Source organism: Setaria viridis, chromosome 9 (assembly GCF_005286985.2).
Source record: "Setaria viridis chromosome 9, Setaria_viridis_v4.0, whole genome shotgun sequence".
In the NCBI taxonomy this organism is placed as follows: domain Eukaryota; kingdom Viridiplantae; phylum Streptophyta; class Magnoliopsida; order Poales; family Poaceae; genus Setaria; species Setaria viridis.
Window position 1 is genome coordinate 54,829,454 of NC_048271.2, and position 20,100 is coordinate 54,849,553.

At 40.0% G+C, this 20,100-nt stretch overlaps 1 protein-coding gene across 3 annotated transcripts; it reads left to right on the forward strand.

The window, feature by feature from the left end:
• The first annotated feature begins 1,137 nt into the window (after positions 1-1,137).
• On the forward strand, positions 1,138-17,588 carry LOC117837222 (callose synthase 3). Of its 3 annotated transcripts, XM_034716809.2 has the most exons (44): positions 1,144-1,458; positions 1,891-2,048; positions 2,127-2,360; positions 2,518-2,618; positions 2,811-2,935; positions 3,018-3,111; positions 3,440-3,550; positions 3,643-3,759; positions 3,852-3,944; positions 4,132-4,223; positions 4,642-4,768; positions 5,245-5,382; positions 5,482-5,558; positions 5,619-5,709; positions 5,811-5,924; positions 6,096-6,210; positions 6,889-7,223; positions 7,920-7,972; positions 8,084-8,144; positions 8,911-8,992; positions 9,060-9,109; positions 9,273-9,359; positions 9,931-10,068; positions 10,163-10,260; positions 10,346-10,430; positions 10,560-10,720; positions 10,809-10,932; positions 11,619-11,713; positions 11,977-12,118; positions 12,215-12,366; positions 12,647-12,756; positions 12,852-12,971; positions 13,254-13,322; positions 13,470-13,662; positions 13,811-13,958; positions 14,213-14,332; positions 14,419-14,534; positions 14,611-14,694; positions 15,145-15,257; positions 15,452-15,681; positions 15,769-16,560; positions 16,659-16,709; positions 16,832-17,017; positions 17,108-17,588. In XM_034716809.2, the coding sequence occupies exons 3-44, from the start codon at positions 2,156-2,158 to the stop codon at positions 17,354-17,356; spliced, it is 5,844 nt and encodes a 1,947-aa protein (XP_034572700.1). In that variant the 5' UTR covers positions 1,144-1,458; positions 1,891-2,048; positions 2,127-2,155; the 3' UTR covers positions 17,357-17,588. The 3 variants fall into 3 exon arrangements, 2 of the variants coding, with proteins under 2 accessions (XP_034572700.1, XP_072147180.1); XM_072291079.1 differs by lacking the exons at positions 1,144-1,458; positions 1,891-2,048 and having other exon boundaries at positions 2,185-2,360; positions 2,541-2,618; XR_011897235.1 differs by lacking the exons at positions 15,452-15,681; positions 15,769-16,560; positions 16,659-16,709; positions 16,832-17,017; positions 17,108-17,588 and adding an exon at positions 14,789-14,972 and having other exon boundaries at positions 1,138-1,458; positions 15,145-15,248.
• Positions 17,589-20,100: the final 2,512 nt, after the last annotated feature.

The following is a 20,100-nucleotide window of genomic DNA, read 5'->3' on the forward strand; positions in this document are numbered from 1 at the left end:
CGTGGAACGAGATGCAGCACATTCTTCGGCCGACCGACGACAGAAGGGACCAGATTGTCAGATTGTGACCCTACCGGTGGTTGATTTCAGTGCTTGAATGCTCGTCCCCCCAACAAAAAAAAAAAATCTTCTGATGATAAACCGATGCAACAGAGAAAGACCCCGGGGTCCAGTCTTTCTTGCGAAAAAGATTGGCCAAAAGAAGCAATGGGCTGCCTCTAAATCATGATGAATCCCGTAATCTGCAGCAAGAGCAAGACCACTCCAATAATATCGCGCAATTTCATCAGGACACTGACGATCCAGCAGGGCAGAGGAGACTTTCGTGGGTTTTCATGGGCGCATTGCTACATGCAGACAGTACCGATCCACCATCTTCATGGGCGCATTGGTCTTCATGGGTCTTCATGGGCGCATTGCCTCACGGTACTACCGCACAAGTCGTTGCATTGGGTGATTTTTTTTACTCGGTGTGCTTGACTGACTTCGCATAGCAAAGAACAGCATGGTCACCGTCCAGAAATCATATCCGTAGCTTTCTGGCATTCATTCATCACGACACTTGTCCAGAAATTATGCAGTGTGCAGAGAGATCTGCTCGCTTGGACACGAGACATCGCCGTTTCATTTTCAGCTCCATCGTATCGTATCATCATCTTCAGCAAATGGCTTCTTTTTTTTCTGGAGCAAAGACGGTGAGGCTGCTAGTCACTCACGGCACCTAACACGGACAATAATCCGTCACTCCTTCCGTTCAGCAGACTAGCAGTGACACAAAACTTGCCCAACTTGTCATGGTTTTTTCGGTCGGTCGGTGAAGAGGTCGCAGTGGCAGCGCACGGCGCGGTAACGTGTCCTGCAGCCGGGTACACAGCACGGGCACACGCGCGTAGCTGCGGCGCACGGGCGCGCCTGCGGCGTAACGTGTCGTCGCAGAGGACGCTTAGCGACGACGCCACGAGATCCGGCTTTTGATGAGCTCCCCTCTCTCCGCCGAAACCGCCGCCCGCACGCACCCACCACCCCCCCGGTCCACGGCTCGTCGTCCTCCCTCCACCGCTCGGGTCTCCTCCGCTTACAGTAATCCAGTGGCAGGGGGCGGTAAATAGAGCCCAACTTGCTGCCCGGGGGTCACCGGCCTTCCGCTTCGCGGTGTCGTCTTCCCACTTCCCTCCCACCGCAAAGCTCTCGCCTGTCTCTTCGCCTCCCTCCCAACTCAAAAACCTCTCAGCCCGACGTCCCCGGCTCCGCTCGCCTCGCGCCGATCACCAAAGCCATCACGTCCCGCCGCCTCTCTCTCTCCTTCTGGAGGCTTCCGTCGGTGGTTTTCTCCAAGCGCCTCGTGGCTCATCTCTCGCCCGTCGAGCGAGCCCGGGAGGGCCATCGCGCGCCCTGCGCGCCTGGGCTTCTCGTAGCGGCGACAGGACCGGCGAGGTTTTCCGTTCTCCCGCGCGCGAGGTACGTAACCGCTCGCCCCTTCGTCCTTTAGTACCGTGGGAGGTTCGAGAAGGTTCTGGACTTCTCGAGGTGGTTCGATTCCTACCACGTGCTGTGTTGTGACTTGTGAGGAACTGCCGAAATCCTCCTAGTGATCGCGTCGCGTCTCACGGAAGGCTCCCGTGTGCTCCGCGAAAAGGGGCCAACAGCTTCGAGTAGGCGCGATTCTGTATTACCATTTTAGGCGCGTGCGATTCTGCTAGTAGGTTGGGTTCTGCTTCTGCACTTTTTGCTGTGGGGGCGTAGTGCTCTGCGAAAGAGATTTACCACCTCTGTTCTACTATGCTTGATGTTCATTTGCTTTAGAAGCACAAACTAGAAGGACATTTCTGAATTAATTTGTTCTTGGTAGCTTCTTAGAGCAATTGGTTTGTTCACCGCTCATGTTGGCAGGTTTTGAAACGCCGCACGCCACAAAATAGCTCTGTGCTGGAATTTGGGGGAATTCCAGGGCATGGGCTAGCTTCAAAGCACGGTTTCCGGGTGGTGGTTGGTTGAGCTGCCGGGATTATTCCTCGTATGTTCTGAATTATTGTGACGGGTGCAGCAAGGTACTGCGTATAACTGTTCCATGTGCCTGCGTTCTGGAACCGTCATGGTGCTGAGCTCACCTCCGTTTGTGTATCCAGTTCTTGGGTGGTGACCAGAAGTGATTGCGATGACGTCCTTGTCGCGAACGCTGTCCCGGGCCGGGCCGATGCAGCAGCCAGGGTCTCGCCGCATCCTGAGGACACAGACCGCTGTGAACCTTGGCGAGCCCATGTTTGACAGTGAGGTGGTGCCATCATCGCTTGTTGAGATTGCGCCCATCCTCCGTGTTGCCAATGAGGTTGAGGGGGCCAACCCCCGCGTCGCCTATCTCTGTAAGCTATCCCTCTCATTTCCTATCACGTTCTGAGAAAAGAAAGGAGTTTGTGCAATTTTCAGAAAGAAAAATCCATAAAAAATCTGGTTAAAAATGCTATCCTACTCCATACTATTTCCAATCATATTGACGAGCATATCTGCAATAACTAATAGGTCGGTTCTATGCATTCGAAAAGGCTCACAGGTTAGACCCGACTTCAAGCGGTCGTGGTGTCCGACAATTCAAGACAGCTCTCTTACAACGCCTTGAAAGGGTATGAGTTTGAAATAGTACTTCTAGTAGGTGGTTGTCTGCATCTATGCTTATTCTGCAATTGTCTAACATATGCACGACCAAGATGCCTCTATGTATTTCTAATCTTTAGTTTGCCTCCAAGTTCCTCATCTATGTATTTCTAATCTCATGTAATATACATTTTATAAGTGTTGATCATTCGATTTGCTAGGAGAATGAGCCCACCTTGATGGGAAGGGGACAAAAGAGTGATGCACGGGAAATACAGACCTTCTATCAACAGTACTACAAGAAATATATTCAAGCACTTCAGAATGCTTCCGACCAAGTGGATCGGTATGCATGCTACATTTCACTTTTTTTAATATTCTCCTTGTTCATCAATGGTGGTGCTGAGGGATTCGTCTCATTCATGCAGTGCCCAACTAACCAAAGCCTACCAGACTGCTGCTGTTCTATTTGAAGTTTTAAAAGCTGTCACTCAACAACATGCTGTTGAAGTTGACCATGAGGTATAACCAACCAACTTACTTCCATTTGCTGTTTCTGCAGTTCAAATAATAGTTTACTTCCCTTCATTTTGGTGCTCAGCTAGGGAAAGCAATTTGCATTCCCTGTTGCTTTGAGCTAGTTACTTGCTTAGGTCACTCTAGTTAAGCTAGGCAGTTGTGTGCCATTTCATCTTGTAATCATCAGTTTGTGTGCGTGTGTGCATTTCATATTGTAATCATCAGTGTCTAAGGTACTGTGTATGGTGTTTTTTTTTGTCCCTTCTTAATATATGACATGCAGATCTCTTGTGTGTTTGAGATTAAAAAATGGTCATTTATATGTATTTAGATCTTGGAAGCTGCCGATAAGGTTAAAGAGAAAACGAAGATATATCTCCCTTTTAACATTCTCCCTCTCGATCCAGACAGTGGCAATCAGGCAGTCATGAAATTTCCTGAGGTTTTTTTTCCTACCCTTTCCTCATTATCGTAGTTGTCTTGTCGACTTAACGATGTCCAAATGAAGTACCTTTTGGTTTATCAACCTCTAAGATCCAAGCTGCTGCTTCTGCTCTTCGCAATACTAGAGGTCTTCCATGGCCTAAAAATTATGAGCATAAAGTTAACGAGGACCTCTTGGATTGGCTGCAAGCTATGTTTGGCTTTCAGGCAAGGCAAACTACATTTTTGTTGGTTATTGTATAAGGCTTAACCAATTCATTTTCTTTTCTTTAATATTTTGTCAACTTCTTGACATGCAGACAGATAGTGTTTCAAATCAGAGGGAACATTTGATTTTACTTCTCGCTAACATACATATACGAAGAAATCCGAAGACTGATCAACAATCTAAGGTTTTCTTTCTTCTGTAATATTCAAATACTAGCTCAATCTTCGTTTCAAAAAACACTCGCTCAATCTGATATTAAAGTTCTTATTCTATATGTTCCACAACATTTGTCTTTTTTTCCCTTCCTTTTGATATTGCCTTTTAATTTTCTCTGGAATCTACTGTTTCACTTTTCATGATTCTTATTGTAGTTGGATGACAACGCGCTGAATGATGTGATGAAAAGATTGTTTAAGAACTACAAGAAGTGGTGCAAATATCTTGGTCGCAAGAGCAGCCTTTGGTGACTTTCTTAGCAACTTTTTGTCATCTTACTGTTCGTTTGTATTTGCACTGCTTCGGTTGCTCGTTTGCATTTGCACTGCTTTGCCATCTCAAGAAGTAGTGCAAAAGTACATTATATTGTACTATATAAATATATGTAATACAATAAAAAACTTGACAAGGGTCCACAGAACCTAGCAAAAATGGCTTACAACTTCGACAAGCATACAAGAAACTTAGTTGTTTTCGTCTGTCATGATGTTATTGTCATTGATTAAAAAATAGGAAAAATGATAATTTGAAGTCTATACTGGACCAAATATTGAAGTTGAAGAACCAAAGTAGTACATTTCTAAAAACAAGAAGAAAAACATGCTTTAATATGTTTGCTTTATGCCTTCTTACTTTATTCTTTGTTCTATCTTTCTTGATGACAGGTTGCCAACAATTCAGCAGGAGATGCAACAACGAAAATTACTGTATATGGGTCTGTACCTTCTCATTTGGGGTGAAGCTGCAAACCTGCGATTCATGCCAGAATGCATTTGCTACATATATCACCATGTATGATCTGATTAAATAAGAATTCCCTTACATTAAATTAATTTTCCTTTCTTGAGTAAATAAGCATATTGAAATCAATTCTTTTTTGGCCTAGCATTTGCATACATTTAAGAAAAGTTCCTAACAATTAATAGTTTACTTATGACCACTGGAGCAGCATTTATTAGATTTATTCATTCATGTAAGTAAGATGTTAAATATGGTCACTTAAAATTTAGCTAAATTTAAAACTTCGGCACAATCTACAGTAACTGTATTGTCTGTTGTGTGAAGACACAAAAGCATCTTATAGAGTTTTGTGTGAAACCTTATTATTATAGTCATAGAATGCTCATAGAGTTCAGTAGCTGCATTAAGAAGGCCATGCATTTTCCATATGAAAAATGCAATTAGTTACACATTTGTTTTGCAAGTGCTTGGCTTGGATTTTAACAGGGTAGTAAGGATGGTGCTGACAGTTCTGGTTATTGTCATAGATGGCATTTGAAATGTATGGCATGTTAGCTGGAAATGTGAGTGCTTTGACGGGTGAATATGTGAAGCCAGCCTATGGCGGTGAGAAAGAAGCCTTTCTGAGGAAAGTTGTTACACCAATTTACCATACCATAGCAAAGGTAGTTTGCTCCCAATTGTTATTCAATTACCTCAGTTGAGCTTTATGCTTCTTCGGTTCTTCCTGTACTGAATTTTAGCTTTCCACTGCAACTCTTCAGGAAGCTGAAAGGAGCAAAAGAGAGAAAGGAAATCATTCTGAGTGGAGAAACTATGACGATCTTAATGAATACTTCTGGTATTAGTTCTCTCTTGGTTTATTTGTTCACTCTCTAGATTTTATATTGTTAATTTGCAGGTCTGCCGACTGCTTTCGGCTGGGTTGGCCTATGCGAGCTGATGCTGACTTCTTTTATCAACCTTCAAATTTACCTGATGAAAGAAATGAAGTGAGTTGCTTATGTTTTTATTTCAAGCTTTTAGCATATATCTTCATGGTATGCTCATATTTTTGTCGGGTTAGCAAAATTTAATGTAATGAGCTGTTCAGAGCACAAGAAAAGGCAAACAGAAAGGAAAGGTCAACTTTGTCGAGCTACGTTCATTTTGGCACATATTCAGAAGTTTTTATAGACTCTGGAGCTTCTTTATTTTAGCTCTTCAGGTATTTACTTAATTATTCATGCTTTTCTGCAATAATAATTCCCTGCATTATTTTGAACATTTGAATGGTCAGGTGCATGCTCTACAGGAAGGTACCTAATATCCTTTGCTGGATATTATATAGCTAAACATCATTTCGGGTTTCAACCTAACTTTTGATCTTTCTGCGTAGGTTATGATAATTCTCGCTTGGAATGGAGGCTCACTAGCCAATATTTTTGATTATACGGTTTTCAAGAAGATTTTGAGTATCTTTATCACTTCTGCTATACTAAATCTCGGACAAGGTATGGAAACATGGCATTGACCTGGTAAAGTGTCTTTGTGTTCCCTAATTATGTTGTTTTTGAAACCTTCTTTGGAGAACTGATTCTATTTTGTTTAGTCAGGGTTACTTTTCCCAATTTCTTTCCAAGAGTTTGTCACACCATATGTCTGCTTTGCCATGTCCATACGTATAGGAATCAAATGAAAGCTCAATTATAGGCATTTATACCATTTCATATTACATACAAAAATCTGTTAGTTCTCATATCCATGTAACACATGCATTGGAAAACACCCTTTGCTCAGATTAGAGACTAAACAACCTTAGAAGATTCAACATTTTTGTCATTTTAAAAACCTTTTTTTTAGTGCTATAGCATCTTGGTAATTATATTTTAGAACCTTCTAATCGGCAGTAAAGTTAGACTAATAATTACAATGTTATTGGTCCTGGTTGACAAGTCACTTATTTATTGTTTGTCTCAGCCTCTTATCAGTTTGCCACTCCAATACATAATCATGGTAGAAATAAGATATGAAGATGAATGTTTGCTATAAAAATATAACTGTTTAGTTGCTCAAGCTAGTTGTGAAGCAATAAGATCTTTCACTGAACATAAACCTGTTCTACCATCCTGTCATAATTATTACATGGTCTATCCCAGCTCAGTTCTGATTTGAATATTTCTTATTTACAGCTACACTTGATATTATCTTTAATTGGAAGGCCAGGAGAACAATGGAATTTGCAGTTAAGCTGAGATATGTTCTAAAGTTCACAATGGCAGCCTTGTGGGTGGTACTACTGCCAGTTACATATGCTTACACCTGGGAAAATCCATCTGGAATTATCAGAGCCATCAAAAACTGGTTTGGAAATGGTCGAAACCACCCGCCACTATTTGTCCTTTCAGTAGTCCTATATTTGTCACCAAGCATGCTTGCTGCTATTCTTTTCCTTCTTCCATTTCTACGCCGGAAACTTGAAAGTTCAGACTTCAAGCTCGTGAGGTTGATCATGTGGTGGTCTCAGGTGAGCTTGAAATTATAGTAAATTGCACTACTTATCCCTTATTTTTCAAATTATCGTTTCACTTTAGTGTACCAAGTTTTATATTATCTCCAACCAAAGCTTTGTCTTCGAACCAGATTTTGTCCCTTAATGCATGATACTAGTTCTCCGACATGCTCGAGAAAAAAATACCTTGACCTTTTAATAAACATAAATATTGAAGGCATAAGCATAAATGTTTTATTTGCTATTTGTATTTTAGTCATGAATTTTATAAAGAGATATAGCAACCAAGATGATGGATACTAAGAAAACTCTAGATTTTTCACCTTTTGTATTCTGAGATACGCCTATTGGTGTAATTTAGTTTTGGATAATTAACTCTGTTTTACTTATTGGTTTCTACTCCCTCGGTCTGGAATTATAAACAAGGCTTATTTGTTTATTTAGGACAAGCCTTTGATGAATTATCTATTAACATATAATTTTGGTGGCACAAAGTTGATGTCATTTGATTCACCTTAAACTACTTGTGAATATAATTTTGTATCATACAAATGAAATATTAATCGAGAAATTGATGGTCGAAATCGTGTCCTAATGAAACAAAATATGTCTTGTAGAAAAACAGAGGGAGTACCTTGGAACTATTGTAGATGTTTTTAGTGTTGCTATGTAGTTGAACATCATGAACTAATGTTGTGTGTGTTTGTGCAGCCTCGTCTGTTTGTTGGTAGGGGGATGCATGAAAGTGCGTTCTCACTTTTCATGTAAGAATACATGCTTTTGTGTGAGCACGCGTACGGATGCAAATTATTTACACAATATCACTTTAATTAGAAAGATGCATCATATTAGTTGACCCCGATTTGTGTTTTCAGGTACACTATGTTCTGGATTGCTCTTCTCTTGACAAAGTTTGCATTTAGCTACTATGTAGAGGTAGTTCTGTACACATTTTTATTTTACCGTGGCTTATTTCAATAATCACCAATCCAGCAAAGTCACTACTACGTATTTGGTAGCCAAACATGTTTCACAAAATCATATCTACTATTAATTATTATTGGTCAATTTTTGAAGATTCACATAACAGGCACGGTGAGGTTTACTTTCATATTCTTAAGTTTGAAACATGATAGACGTGCCTTTAAACTTAAACATTTTCTATATTGTTAATAGACAAAACTATTACATATTTAACATGGCATAAAAAATGATTACCCATGTTGCTTGTGTTACAGGTTATTAGTGATGTTTGAGGTAGTGTGTAGCAAAAATATGGTGCGATTAACAGGTGCAACATGCTAGATTTACATTTTCTTTAAAATAAATTGAAGCTGCACAGTTATTGTTCAACCTCACATTCATAAATTATGAAAGATAACATTCTCTCTGTGCCCAAATATATATTGTTCCAGCATGGCATTGGAAAAGCTTGAGATGAGAGCATCTGGCCTTATTGAATGGCTTGGTTATAGTAATTACACCTGTCTCTACATGCATATATGATATGTGCTTGCCCCTGGCCCCTGCATATGCATGAATTACCAATGAATACATATTGGCCAATTCCATCTTCACATCTAGTAGTAAATGACATTTTTAGTGTGTGCCAGTCAGAGAAAATATAAATGACCGTTATTTCCTATAAATAAATATGTTTTTATAACTATATCTCAAACTCAGTGTTTTGTTTGTTCTATAGATTAAACCTCTTGTTGAACCCACCAAGGATATCATGAAGACCCCTATACGTACTTTCCAGTGGCATGAGTTTTTCCCGAGAGGTACATATGTTTTGCAAACAATATCTGTTATTCATTTATTTGTACCGATCCCAAAGTTATTGTGCAGAAAAGAGCAACATTGGTGTTGTTATTGCACTTTGGGCCCCAATCATTCTGGTAGGAACTTCTCCTCTTGTTTTTTGAGAATTTAAGTGCTTCTTATGACCATGTACATTATTTTATCCTGAAAACAGGAAGCCCACTTCTAACAAGTATTATGTGGACTCGAGCTGTGTGGGAGGACAACATTGATTTTTGTGCACTTTCGTTTGCTTGACAGGTCTATTTCATGGACACACAAATTTGGTATACAATCTTCTCCACTCTGCTTGGTGGAATTTATGGCGCTTTCCAACGACTCGGAGAGGTATTTTTATTGTTGACTTTTATCTACATTTGTGCAAAATTATTTATCAGATTTTTATGGTACAATTGATCTTTTCTTCCAGGAATTATCTAGCTGATACTAGGAAGTAACAACAATCTAGTTTGTTTGAATGGAAATTAGATTCATCTACAGTTTGCTACTGGTGAAATTGTTCGGAATATTGGAATAATCCGTGCAGTAAATCCTTATGAAGTGCTTGTGACTAACCCTGATTAAGCATTTCTTGCTGTTGGTTTAACTAATTTTGGTAAATGGAATATGCTCAATAAGTCAAGAGCCAGGAGTAGCTCAAAAAGATCTCTAGAATAGATGACCCTGAATTGGATCTATTACTTTTTTATTACACAACAATTTCTGTGAGGTTCAAATGAATAATTGCAGTTTGCAAAGAATTTTGTCACATTTACCTTTCATTTTCTGATGAGACAGATTTACACACTGGGAATGTGGTTTATCTGTATTTGATTCAATACCTTCAGCATTTTATGCATATATAATTTTGTTCAAATGTTTGATGCAAAACAAACATTTCATTTTCTGGATGAGACAGATTCGCACATTAGGGATGCTGAGATCTCGCTTCGATTCAATACCTCTAGCCATCAACTCATGTCTAATTCCTGTTGAAACATCTGATGCAAAAAGGAAGAAAGGTCTGAAGTCTTACTTACACAATCGTTTCAAAGAGGTGCCCTTTTGTACTCTTAATATATTCCTACAGACTTCAAATGGCTTGACTGCTAATTTTGTGGGATATTTTTGAAATTCGTACTACTTTTTAGATGGAACATGCGGACAAGGAGAATATAGCAGCAAGGTTTGCACAGATGTGGAATGAAATTGTCACCAGCTTTCGAGAAGAAGACCTTATAGACAACAGGTGATTGGATTTTTTAGATAAATTTAATTTCCAGTTTGATTTTATTTTTCTGCCCTTTAATTTAACGCCCATATTTTTTACACAGGGAAAAGGAGCTGCTACTTGTTCCGTATGTGTCTGATCAGGCCCTTGGTGTTGTGCAGTGGCCTCCATTTTTACTTGCCAGCAAGGTTATTGTCTACCTTCTATTTTATTTCGTGGCTTTATCATTATATTGTATCATGGTAGAGACAATGTTCATTCATATTTTATTTATTAGTTAAAAAGAGTTGACCTGCTGTTAATATTGTGAATGTCAGATCCCCATAGCAGTTGACATGGCAAAAGATAGCAACGGCAAAGACCGAGATCTGAAAAAGCGGCTTGCTAATGACTATTATTTTTCGTGTGCAATTGAGGAGTGTTATGCATCATTTAAGAATATCATCAATGATCTTGTACAGGGTCCACAGGAGAAAAGGTCTGTCCTAGATTTCATCTGTCAAACTTTGAAGAAATAATTTTCTGATCCATGGCCTCCCCGATGTTGTTTTATATATGTTTTTCAGGGTCATGAATAAAATATTTGTAGAAGTTGACAAATGCATCGCTGAGGACAAAGTTATTACAGATTTGAATATGCGTGCACTGCCAGATCTCTTCAATAAGTTTGTTGATTTGGTAAACTACTTGGTATGTATAACCCATATACTTTCGTTAGAGTAAACTAGCTATTGATGTAGAGAAATAGTTAAATGTCTGTGTTCTTGTCTATATGTTATCAAAGGTGCTAGAGAAGGTAGCAGCATTTATTGTCTTGAAGCATATCATGTCAAAACTAGTCAACTTATGAAAATTCTCTGAAAATCAATTATAGATGTTTTTCTAAAAAAATAAAACAACAGACAGCTATAGGGCAGACTGACAAAGCATGTTTTATATAGCACTCTTGAGTGTCTTATACTCTCATTCCAGTAACCATGTAGCACCCCTCATGTTCCAAGCTGGTGTAGGTTTTTGACATACTGGCCATAGCACTGTAGTGGTAGTGCTGATAATAATATGATTGTACTTAACACCTTGAGTTTTTACAAAAATGAATACTAGAGCTACATATCCTGGATTGGCATGATGTCTACTAAAGTTAGAAAAAAGAAGCCTGATTGTTTACCTAATATTAGACCAACAGGGCATACATTTAGGAAGCATTCAAACCTTTCCTTACCTGACTGTCAATGATTGCCAAGCTTCTATTATCTTTTATTCTTTTAAACATCTACTGTTACTGCATCACTAAATGCTTGCCGTACATATCATGTTTATTTACTAGATTCCACTGGTTTAATTCATCTTAATCTTCTCCCTTTTTATGATATCAGGAGAAAAATGATGAGAAAGACAGAAGCGCTGTAATAAAGATTTTTCAAGATATGCTGGAGGTTGTAACAAGAGATATATTTGAGGACCAGCTTAGGTACTAAGTATTGTTTAAGCTTGTTCATAGATTACCAAGTAGGACTGTAGGAGACACTTGACTGTGCTAACTTGCTGTTTTTTTAGCACATACTGCAATCAGAAAGATGAAAATGGAAATCCTAATGTTGATATCTGTCTCATGGTTTCTTCAGCACTGAGTTTCCACAACAGCGGCAACAACAGAGCCTTTATATTCCAAGCAAGTTGGGTTTGGATTTTGTCTGACCTTGTGTAGCTAATCATTTTTCCTCAACATGACAGTATTTTGGAATCAAGTCATGGAGGCTCGAATGGAAGGAATGAAGGCACAACCACATGGGATCAAGAGTATCAATTGTTTCAGCCATCTGGGGCTATCAGGTTTCCTCTACAAGTAACAGCCACAGATGCTTGGCTCGAAAAGGTTGTGAACACATGTTGAATTTTCTGTGTGCATTTCTTGATGGACAAGTGGCATACTTCTAAATGCTTGTTGCATATATGATTTGTCTCACTCCAGATAAAAAGGCTGGAACTACTGCTTACTGTGAAAGAATCTGCTATGGATGTTCCTTCAAATCTAGAAGCCAGAAGGCGTCTTACATTTTTCACCAACTCCTTATTTATGGATATGCCTGATGCGCCTAAAGTCCGAAACATGCTCTCATTTTCGTAAGCACTTGTGAATAACTCTGTCGTTATTTTCTTGAAGCTCATTTTCATATATCACTGATTCACTGTGTCATATGCTCAGTGTTCTTGTGACACTAGTCTTCTCAAGCAGCTACTTTGTTGACTTTAATCCTTTCCTGTAGGCATAGTCAGAAATGACTATTAACTACATTTTCCCTTCACAATTTTATGTTTTCCCCCTCCCTCATTGGCTCCTTTTCACCTGCCAAAAACTTGCTGCTGATACCTATAAATGATGATATTTCTTCTCTATCTGCAGCGCATTGACCCCTTATTACAATGAACCTGTTCTTTTCTCTATAAAAGAACTTGAGGAGGAAAATGAAGATGGAGTTTCCACCCTGTTCTACCTGCAAAAAATTTATCCAGGTCGAGGCACAACTCTGTCCTTTTCATGTATCAATGATGAAGTGTCTTCTGGAACATCTGGTGTTTACTTTGTCATGCCATGCCTCTGTGTGTAGATGAATGGAAAAATTTTCAGGAAAGAGTTGGTTGGGAGGAAGAATTTAAAGAGACTGAAGAGCTAAAGGAGGAGCTTCGTCTATGGGCTTCATACAGAGGTCAAACACTAGCTCGAACAGGTACTCCTGATTAACATTTATTTTTGAACTCAAGTACTTACTTTTTGGAGAATACATAGGAGAATATACAGGAGAACTCAAATATTTATATCAACCTTTTCCTTGCAAATTAATGTTGTAATCTTTCAGCCTGTACCTTTACATTTTGAGAATACGTAGGAGAATATGCAGGAGAACTCGAATAGTTATATCAACCTTCTTTTCCTTGCAAATTAATATCATAATCTTTCGGTCTGTACCTTTTAATTTTTAATATTAAATAATTTGATTGTTCTGAAACAGTTAGAGGCATGATGTACTACCGGAAAGCTTTGATTCTTGAAGCATTTTTAGACATGGCCAAACGTGAAGGTATATACCATATCAATTTTCTTAGCATGGGTGTCTCCCTCCTGCCACCCACTCCAACCTTGTTGTTGTTGTTCTTTTTTGTTGCATTTACATATTTATTCTCGTTTTCTTCAACACTGCTAATAATATTTATTCTCAACTCTGTAGATCTCATGGAAGGGTACAAAGCAGCTGAATCAGTAACTGATGAACAGTGGAAGATACAGCAGAGGTCCTTATTTGCGCAGTGTGAAGCAGTGGCCGACATGAAGTTCACCTATGTGGTTTCATGCCAGCAATATGGAAATGATAAGCGTGCTGCTCTTTCTAGTGCCCAAGACATATTGCAGCTAATGAGGAAGTAAATGAGCTTCTACCATTTTTCTAAATACAGCACATATATTATATATACATACATATATTATGTATACATAATATTTGAAATACTCATTTTCTAGTTGTTGTAGTTGTTTACAGCAAACTCATTGCTAGGGTTGCACTTCTCGCAGCTACTCTTCTCTCCGTGTAGCATATATTGATGAGGTGGAAGATAGAGTAGGAGACAAGAAAATGGAGACAGCTTATTATTCTACTTTGGTAAAGGTTGCTCTAACTAAGGATTCTGATTCTGCAGATCCAGTACAAAATCTTGATCAGGTAATGTCACTTATATTAGGTCTGGTAATGGTACATAATTTTGTAAAAAATCATGTTAGTTTCGGTACAGCTTTAATCTGCAATGCCAGGGACGGAGGCAAATGGCCCCCTTAATGGCTCTGTATCTGCAATACTTAGCAATAGGGGAACCAGATGCCCCCCCCCCCCCCCCCAACCCACCCCAAGAAAAATTGCTATCGATTCTTTGGAAAGTCTATAACATTGGTCATCCAAATACATCTTTATGTTTCCAGGTTATATATCGGATAAAACTTCCAGGCCCTGCAATGTTGGGAGAAGGAAAGCCCGAAAATCAAAATCATGCTATAATTTTCACCCGTGGTGAAGGCTTACAGACCATAGATATGAACCAGGTATTTCACATCATGCCTATGCTTCTCTTTGGTGAAGATGACTTTCGATCTTGTATTAACTTGTGCTTGTGTCATTAATTTTGTAGGATAACTATATGGAAGAAGCTCTTAAAATGAGAAACCTACTCCAAGAGTTCCTTAAAGAGCATGGAGTGCGGCGTCCATCTATACTTGGAGTTAGAGAGCATATTTTTACTGGCAGGTTAATTACTTGCCAATGGAAATTGATGGCTTTGTTCATTGCATAATCTCAACTTCTTTTATCTTTGATGATGTAGTGTATCTTCGCTTGCATGGTTTATGTCAAATCAGGAGCACAGTTTTGTGACTATCGGGCAACGTCTGCTTGCAAACCCTCTGAAGTGAGAGCTTCTCCTTCTTGGCTAAATCACAACAGTAAATTCTTAGTGAAAATTTCTAATATATTTATTGCATATAATTTTGCGAATATCACAGTCCTTGGAACACATCTCTCCAAGCCCCACATGAGTCACATTTTTCAACACAAACCATATACTCTTTTCGGGAATTGCAATAGTACATATGAATTCTCATCAATCAAGGCCGACGGCTGGGAAGGGACAGAAGGGGGGGGGGGGAGGCCCCCCTATGCCAGGGGTATTTCAATTATGTACACAAGGTTCCACCATATAAATTAAGGGGAAAAATTAGGCCCCCTAATAACTCATCTATTACTAGCTGGTTCCCCTTATAGATTTTTTCTTATAGATTTGCCCCTGATTCTCACAATCTTCAAGTCATAAATTTATCTTATTTTATTACATCTAAGATTATTGATGGCTTTATGACAGGGTCCGATTCCACTATGGGCATCCTGATGTATTTGATAGGCTTTTCCATCTAACAAGGGGTGGCGTCAGTAAGGCATCAAAGAGTATCAACTTAAGTGAAGATATTTTTGCAGGTATGCTTAAATCCATGACATGCCTAAGATTAATGATTGTGTATTTTAAATTCTGCGATGCCAATGGAAAGTGTGCTTATTCTTTCCCATAAGCTGTGTACTCATGAACTTAAATGAACATTTGCAAGAGATAACATATCATTAGATAGTTATGAGTCTGCACAGTAATATTCCTATTGCCTTTACTATTTTAGGCTATAACTCAACTCTTCGTGGTGGCAATGTAACACACCATGAATATGTCCAAGTTGGTAAAGGAAGAGATGTCGGACTAAATCAGATCTCTAAGTTTGAGGCTAAAGTGGCAAATGGAAATGGTGAGCAGACTCTTAGTCGTGATATCTACCGGCTTGGGCACCGCTTCGATTTCTTCAGGATGCTTTCATGCTACTTCACAACCGTGGGGTTTTATTTCAGTACACTGGTATGATTAATTTGTGTTGATTCCAATCCATTAAAAATGCATCTCTATGATTAAGTAGGTTTTTTAACACATATTACTCTCTCTCAGTTGACGGTTGTCACAGTTTATGTATTTCTGTATGGGCGCCTTTATCTTGCTCTCAGTGGACTTGAAGAGGGGCTATCACATGGAAGATTCATTCATAATCATCCTCTTCAAGTTGCTCTTGCCTCACAATCTCTTGTTCAGCTTGGTTTTCTGATGGCTCTTCCCATGATGATGGAAATTGGTCTCGAAAGAGGATTTGGGAAGGCACTAAGTGAATTTGTCATGATGAATTTGCAATTGGCTACTGTGTTTTTTACATTTTCCCTTGGCACTAAAACTCACTACTATGGGAGAATGCTTCTTCATGGAGGTGCTCAGTACAGAGGTACTGGTAGAGGATTTGTCGTCTTTCACGCTAAGTTCGCGGAGAATTATAGACTTTATTCTCGCAGCCACTTTGTTAAAGGGATTGAGCTGATGATTCTGCTCATCATATACCAATTGTTTGGTCAATCTTATCGCTCAACCATTGCCTATATTTTTATTACATCCTCTATGTGGTTCCTAGTGTTGACATGGCTATTTGCACCCTTCCTTTTCAACCCCTCGGGATTTGAGTGGGCAAAAATCGTTGATGACTGGTCTGATTGGAATAAGTGGATCAGCAATCGTGGTGGGATTGGTGTGTCTCCAGACAAGAGCTGGGAATCTTGGTGGGAGGTGGAGCAGGAGCATTTGAAGTATTCGGGAACAATAGGACTTTTAGTTGAGATAATTTTGGCCGTGCGGTTTTTCATATACCAGTATGGCCTTGTTTACCACTTACGTATAACACGCGACAAAAGTATCTTGGTAAGCATTTCAGGTTGACTTTCTTGTTCTTTTTAAAGGTATATTTTGGTTGTGTCATTAGTTGTATGGATCATTTATATTTTTGCAATGCTTTCTAGGTATATTTGATTTCATGGCTCGTAATTGTGGTGGTTCTGCTTGTTATGAAGGTAAACGTGAATGTTTAGTTTGTGAGAAAATATGGATCATAAAAAAATGTTCTTAACATGATAGTTCTGGTGCATTTCTTTTCTGCCATTTCTGCTTTCTAAGTTGCTTATAATCTTTGCAGACTGTGTCCGTGGGAAGGCGGAGATTCAGTGCAGATTTCCAGCTATTCTTCCGTCTGATCAAGTTTTTGATATTTGTTTCTTTCATCGCTATTTTGATTGTCTTGATAGTATTTCTTCATATGGCCTTGCGAGATATATTTGTGTGCTTTCTGGCATTCTTGCCCACTGGATGGGGGATCCTATTGGTGTGCCTCTTGCTGTTCTCTGGTTCATTTGCTTATGTATTGTAATAGTATGCTTGCTGTTGTCTTACTGTGCATCATTTGATTTTTCAGATTGCACAAGCTTGCAAGCCTCTTGCTCGACGGGTAGGATTATGGGGATCTGTTCGTGCCCTAGCACGGGCCTATGAGATAATTATGGGGGTGCTTCTCTTTACGCCAATTACTATTTTGGCATGGTTTCCCTTTGTATCGGAGTTCCAGACGCGGATGCTATTTAATCAAGCATTCAGCAGAGGACTGCAAATTTCCAGAATTCTTGGTGGACAAAAAAAGGAACGGTCATCTCGTAACAAAGATTGATTTAGCCTTCTTGCATCTTGTTGCCTGTCTTTCAACATGCACAGGCTGTAAATATTTGTCAGTGTATAGTGTATTTTTGTCATTACAATATCAGATCAAGGTTTCATATAATATCTCCTTCCTTCCTCCCCACCCCCAATTCCCCTGACCTTACAGAAATTTTGTAAAAAAAATGTATTGTGTTACTTTTCCATGCTGCCACTATATTGTATATTGAGTAGATTTCACAGAACTTGTGTTGTGTCCAAGTTATCACTAAACTACAGAACAGTACCACAAAACTACACATTTAAAATGCCATACTATCACAAAACTATATATTAAGCATTTCATACTATCATAAAACTGGAGGTTTAGTGATAATGTATCACAAAACTGTTAGGATTGATCTCCGCCGGATTTGGCCCAACGGCCAACGGCCAAATCCGACCCTGATTCTCATCGGGAGTGCCCCAACCATATATGGTTGGTGGGTCCCTGTCGCGCATCGCCATATAAAAGGACTTAGGGGCCAGGGCACACGAACCAACGTTCGCCGTGCCCACAATCCCACCGACACTAAAACCCTAGCATCCGATCTGCAAGAGGCGTTGCAGTGGCGGGAAGCTCCACCACCGACGTTGTGCCGTCGTCGTCTCCCTCTGGTCTGTGCTACACTTCGCCCCTCTCCTACCTCGACAACGCCCAATGGCGTCCTCAACGAACACTCCACTCAAGACCGACGGTCAGTGTCTCTTACTCTCTCTCTAGGATGTCATTGTGTAAATCTAGGACATCAGGTTGTTTATCTAAATCAAGTAGTAGACCCGCTATATTAGCACCTAGAAATTACTGTTAATGCTATCAAAAACTAAATCTAATTAAATATGTAGTTTTGCGATGCATTGCATACTAAATTTGTACTTATGTGATACAAACTATTCAATCTGAAGTTTTGTGATACAGCTTCTTTAAATCTTTATTAGTTCTTTGTAACTTTGACAAACAAATTGTAGTTTTGTGCAATTTACTCTTGGAAAAAGTCCATCTTACTCCCCTCACCTATCCACTTTATCCGCTTAACAAACTGTAGCTCACTTTACTTCCCTAAACTATTTCATTTGGTCCAATCTATCCCCTAATTAGATTTCTCTTTTTGTTTCTTCGTGTAGAAGTTGAGTTTTAATTTTAGATTTTGCCAGTTGACTTATAACATGATGCTCTACATTAGAAAAATACATTAGCAATTTTTCATTATTACTTTTTGTACAGTTTTGTATATCTAAGATCAATTACGTATTAAATATTCTTAACCTATGAAAATAACCATGAAAAAATTGTAGTATAATTTTTTAACATAAGGTATCATGTTTGCATCTGCTCATAAAATTTGAACTTAAAATTCAACTTATACATGGAGAAACAAAAAAGAACTAGTCTCTTTCTTTCTTTCTCGAACAAGTTTATACACGGAGAAACCTAAATTTTGTTCAGGAGGTTAAGGTTAAGCGGATAAAGTGGATAAGTGGTATATTTTCAGATGAGGCTCATCCTAGCTCTTTCTTTCTCGAATGCAAGTAGCTCATACTTTTGTGCAATATTTTTGTATTCCATTCCTGCATAATCTGAGTTTTTTAATGAATAATATTTAGGCTTTATGTTGTGCTGTTCACACAGCGTTTGAAACTTATAATCTTCTAATGCCACTACAGCAATATAGGATGGCAGGAAAAGAAATAGTTTGCCTGGTGGTAAGTGCTAATGTAGGCATATAGCTTCCATTTTCACCTGCTAGGTTTCTGCTTTCAATTTTTCTTGCGTGTCTAGCCCTGGACTCTGAATGCTGTACAATTTGTTAGTAAGCATCTGTAATATGTGCCGTTAGAATTTTACTGTCCTCATGTGACTGTGAGCCCACGACGCGAATCACCAGTTCACCAAGCCATCTCCTCGACGCAGCCCAGACACGTTTCTCTGAAACTGAACAGCCACAAAGTTCAGACATCCGAACAAGAGAGAAATCGGATCAAACGACGCGTCTGCCCAGCGACAGTTAGATCTTACGCCATCGTCGCACGTCCGACATTTTTCGCACTTCACTAGTAGACGACATTTTAACGACGAACTCTGAAATCTTACGAGGTTTCGTGAATGGTGATCCGGACAGGGTCACCGCGAATTACCGACGACGGCCACGGCGAATTGAATGTGAACACGCGCAGACCGACGTCCCTGTCGAGCAGATTCTGCCACCGGTCTTTCTCAGCCAAGCTCTTGCTGACGCCTGACGGAGTGACGGATTTGCGCCAGGGTGCTGATCCTGCTCGACGACGACGCGAGCTCTGACATGATGAAATACCGTCCGCCCCTCGTTGCTGGTGTCCGGCGGCCAACGCCACCCGCCGAGGAGCAGGGCGGTGGTGAGGACCCGTAGCTTCCTCTCTGCGCCCATTCGGCCACGCCAGAGTGCCCTTCTCGCGGCTTCTGGGAAGTGCGGCCAACGCCATCCGCCGAGCCGCCGAGAGGCGGCGAGAGAAGCAATAAGAGCAGTGCGCCGAGAGCCCTCGTATCCCACGCAGCCGGCGCCGGCTCCGGCACCAGGAACGGTCCCGCGCCGCACTGTTAGTGGCTGCCTACTGGTGTTTCTTGCGCGGGAACGATGGGAGAACGCCCCCTCGTCGCGGCGGCGTACGGCATCCAACCGTCCAATGCCATCCTTGGCGAAGCCGAGAGATAGCGAGTATTGGCAGGAAGAGCAGCGCGCC